This window comes from Protobothrops mucrosquamatus, unplaced genomic scaffold (assembly GCF_001527695.2).
Source record: "Protobothrops mucrosquamatus isolate PMUCROS unplaced genomic scaffold, P.Mucros_1.0 scaffold4843, whole genome shotgun sequence".
NCBI classification, from domain to species: domain Eukaryota; kingdom Metazoa; phylum Chordata; class Lepidosauria; order Squamata; family Viperidae; genus Protobothrops; species Protobothrops mucrosquamatus.
In genome coordinates this window covers 31,977-35,145 of record NW_015390731.1, presented here as the reverse complement: position 1 = coordinate 35,145, position 3,169 = coordinate 31,977, and the positions used below count along the sequence as shown (strand labels likewise).

General features: G+C 48.2%; 1 protein-coding gene across 1 annotated transcript in view; it reads right to left on the bottom strand.

Moving 5' to 3' along the window:
* LOC107299377 (carbonic anhydrase 4) overlaps window positions 1-3,169 on the bottom strand; it is a 13,976-nt gene that overhangs the window by 5,806 nt on the left and 5,001 nt on the right. Inside the window, exons 2-4 of the mRNA XM_029286762.1 lie at window positions 2,191-2,280; window positions 792-864; window positions 540-703 (exon numbers count right to left, since the gene is read on the bottom strand). Coding sequence (XP_029142595.1) covers window positions 540-703; window positions 792-864; window positions 2,191-2,280 — 327 coding nt within the window. The remainder of the gene's footprint in view (window positions 1-539; window positions 704-791; window positions 865-2,190; window positions 2,281-3,169) is intronic.

The following is a 3,169-nucleotide window of genomic DNA, read 5'->3' as shown; positions in this document are numbered from 1 at the left end:
GGCTTGTAATCACACAATTCCATTGGCTGGCAAGACCCTGTTGCTAGTTAGCCAACCAGCAACGGGCATGAAACTGTATGCAGATGGAGAAGGGCAATCACCCTTAATGGGCGATCAATGGTGAAGGGCAATCACCCTTAATGGGTGATCAGGATATGCATAGGGGATTAAGGGGGGGGAATACAAAGAACACAACACAGAGGCCGTCACAACTTTGAACAGTCATAAAATAACCTGTTATAAGTTTAAGGCTACCTGTAGCTCTTTCAATAGTTCTCTGTCACCACCACCACCACCCATCAGTATCTGCCATCAGTATCTGCCACTTCTTTGCCTTATGACATGGCCAGCTCTAAATGCAATACTAGATCTACAGTATTTGCTTATAAAAACTCTGTCCTAATCCATAGCGGTTTTGCGACAAACTCAGGAATCTGAGCATTTGAGGATCAACTGACTCTAATAAGGGCCAGTCTATTTTCAGAGAACCTTAGAATCCATTCCTGAAAGCTGAGATGAATCGGATCTTATCCACTCACCTCTTGGTAAAAAATCCCAATGGGTTCTCGAAAGACAATCCAGATCACAGACTCTTCACAGTTTGGAGAAGTGAGAGAACCGCTGTAGCAGTAATAACTGCTTACATCTGCTGTCTTCAATAAACCACCCAGAGAGAATTCCCCATTCAGATCCCAAGAATCATCTGAAAAACCAGAAAAAAGAGACATCACCTCATTTTTATTTTAGGGAAGTGGGTGGGACTGGGGGGGAGGGGAGATCCAGAGACTCACCTTTTTCTGGGATTTTGTCGAGAAGATTGGCTAGAGTGGTCCATGGAGTGATATAGTAAACCCCTTGGGATATCTGTAGCAAATTGAAAGAAAACAGTATATAAGGTCTCCTGTGCTATACTAAGAAACTGTATGTACTGTATAGTTGGTGGGATGCAGGGAATAGTCGCTTAGCTTGCAAAATAGTCTCTCAATTAGAGATGCCAGCTTGCAGAGAATAGCATGAATGTGCCTGGCGCAAAAGTGGGTTACAGTTGCATTTATGTCTATATATATATATATATAGCAGGGATGTCAAACTCAATTTCATTGAGGGCCGCATCAGCATTGCGGTTGCCCTCGGGGNTGGCCTGGGTGGGTGTGGATGGAGTGGGTGTGGCCTACTGGGTGGGCATGGCCAGCTCTACATCGTTCGCGTCAAAGGTGCCTGTGGGGGCCTGGGCAGGAGTGGGACAGATCTGAGGGTCTCTGGCAGAAGGGGGTGGGACCAGGGCAAGGGCCAAGGCATGGTCCATTTCTTCATTCCTCACAAAGGGTGACACCTCCCCAGCATGCACCCAGGGAGCGGGGCTGACGCAGCAGGGGCTGGTTCCTCGCTGTTTCCGGACGGCCTTGTGAAGCTAAGACTGAATGCGTTTCAGCATAGATGGCCACCACAAAATTGTACATTGGCTCCCGGCCGGCCTGGGCCAGGGCCAAGGCAGAGGGGGCCATTCCCTCACTGTTTCCAGGATGGCTTTGCGGGCCACATGAAACCACTTTGCGGGCTGCATCCAGCCCCCTGGCCTTGTGTTTGACATGTCTGATATATAGTCTCTGACTTACAACCATTCATTTAGTGACCAATCAATCAGAATAGAGCTGAAAGGGACCTTGGAAGTCTTCTAGTCCAACCCCCCACTCCAGCAGGAGACCCTATACACTATACACCCTATACACCGACAATGGCACTGAAAAAGTGACATAAAATAGCAAGAGGAAAAATAAAATAATACACCCTTACCTCCCACCCCAGCGACAACACACACGTTGACAGACACATGTATTATAATTGCCAACATGTGTCCAAACTAACCAACACAATTCTTTCTATTAGTAGGGAACATGACATGAGGAGAACTAAAGCTGATATCCTGGTCTATCCAGGGTTTACCTAACCCAAAACCGGTTCTATGAAAGGTTTTAACTCATGATGGGCAGCAGACCCCAGTAACTAGGAGTCCGTGCAAATTAACCCAGAAAATAAATGGTAGGTGTGGTATACGGAATTATCTCTGAACGTGTCAAATCCCCATCCTATTTGGAAGATGCCACCCTAGGCTGCCCGAGGGACAGATACTCTTGGACCAATCCAGCACTGGATTGGCATTCTTCCTGGCCAACCATTTGCGCTGCTTACCTGCATGAAGAATGCCAGGACAACCAATCCTTGAGGATCCTTCTTCGCATCTTCTAAACTCATGTTGTTTTTAGTGTGAACCACGTGCATCTGGTACAAGAATGAAGAATGAACATGAGCACCAATACTTTAAACAGAGTGTGTTAACAATGCAGGTAGCCCTCGACTCACAATCATTTGCTTAGTGACCATTTGAAGTTACAATGGCCCTGACAAAAGTGACTTGTGACCGTTTTTCACGTTTACAACCTTTGCAGCATCCCCACGGTCACATTCAGACGCTTGGCAACTGGCTCCTGTTTGTGATGGTCGCGGTGTCCCAGGGTCATGTGATCACATTTTGCAACCTTCTGACAAGCAAAATCAATGGGGAAAACCAGATTCACTTAACAACCCCCTGCTACTAACTCAACAAATGCAGTGAGTCAATTAACAACCATGGCAACAAAGGTCATAAAATGGGGCAAAACTCACCTAACAACTGTGTCGCTTAGCAGTGAAAACTTTGGGCTCAGTTGTGATCATAAATTGAGGACTGTGTGTATAAAACAGTTTTTCTCAACCCTGGCAATTTTAAGATATGTGGATTTTAACTCCCAGAATTCCCCAGCCAATCATTCCATCCTATCCTACACACACACAATCTATAAAGCTCAGTGGTTGGCTATTTGTAGTTCCCACCTGTTCTCTTCAGATAGTTTCTGCGCATGCCCGAAAGATGGCGGACGCCGTCCCGTAGCTCCGCTGTGGTGGAGCTGAAGATGGGTAGAGGGGGGGCCTTGGAGACCCCCGAAGAGACCCCCTGGTGAGTTTCCCGGGAGTGGGAGGAATCAGCCGTTTGCCGTTCGCCGTTTTCGTCTTCGACGGCCTCGGCGGCCGCGGCGGCAAACTCGGCGGCTTCGGCGGCGAGGCCCTTCCATCTTTGGCGGCCTCGGCCTATCCGCCTTCGGCAGCCTCGGCGGCCTCGGCCTCGGCGGCC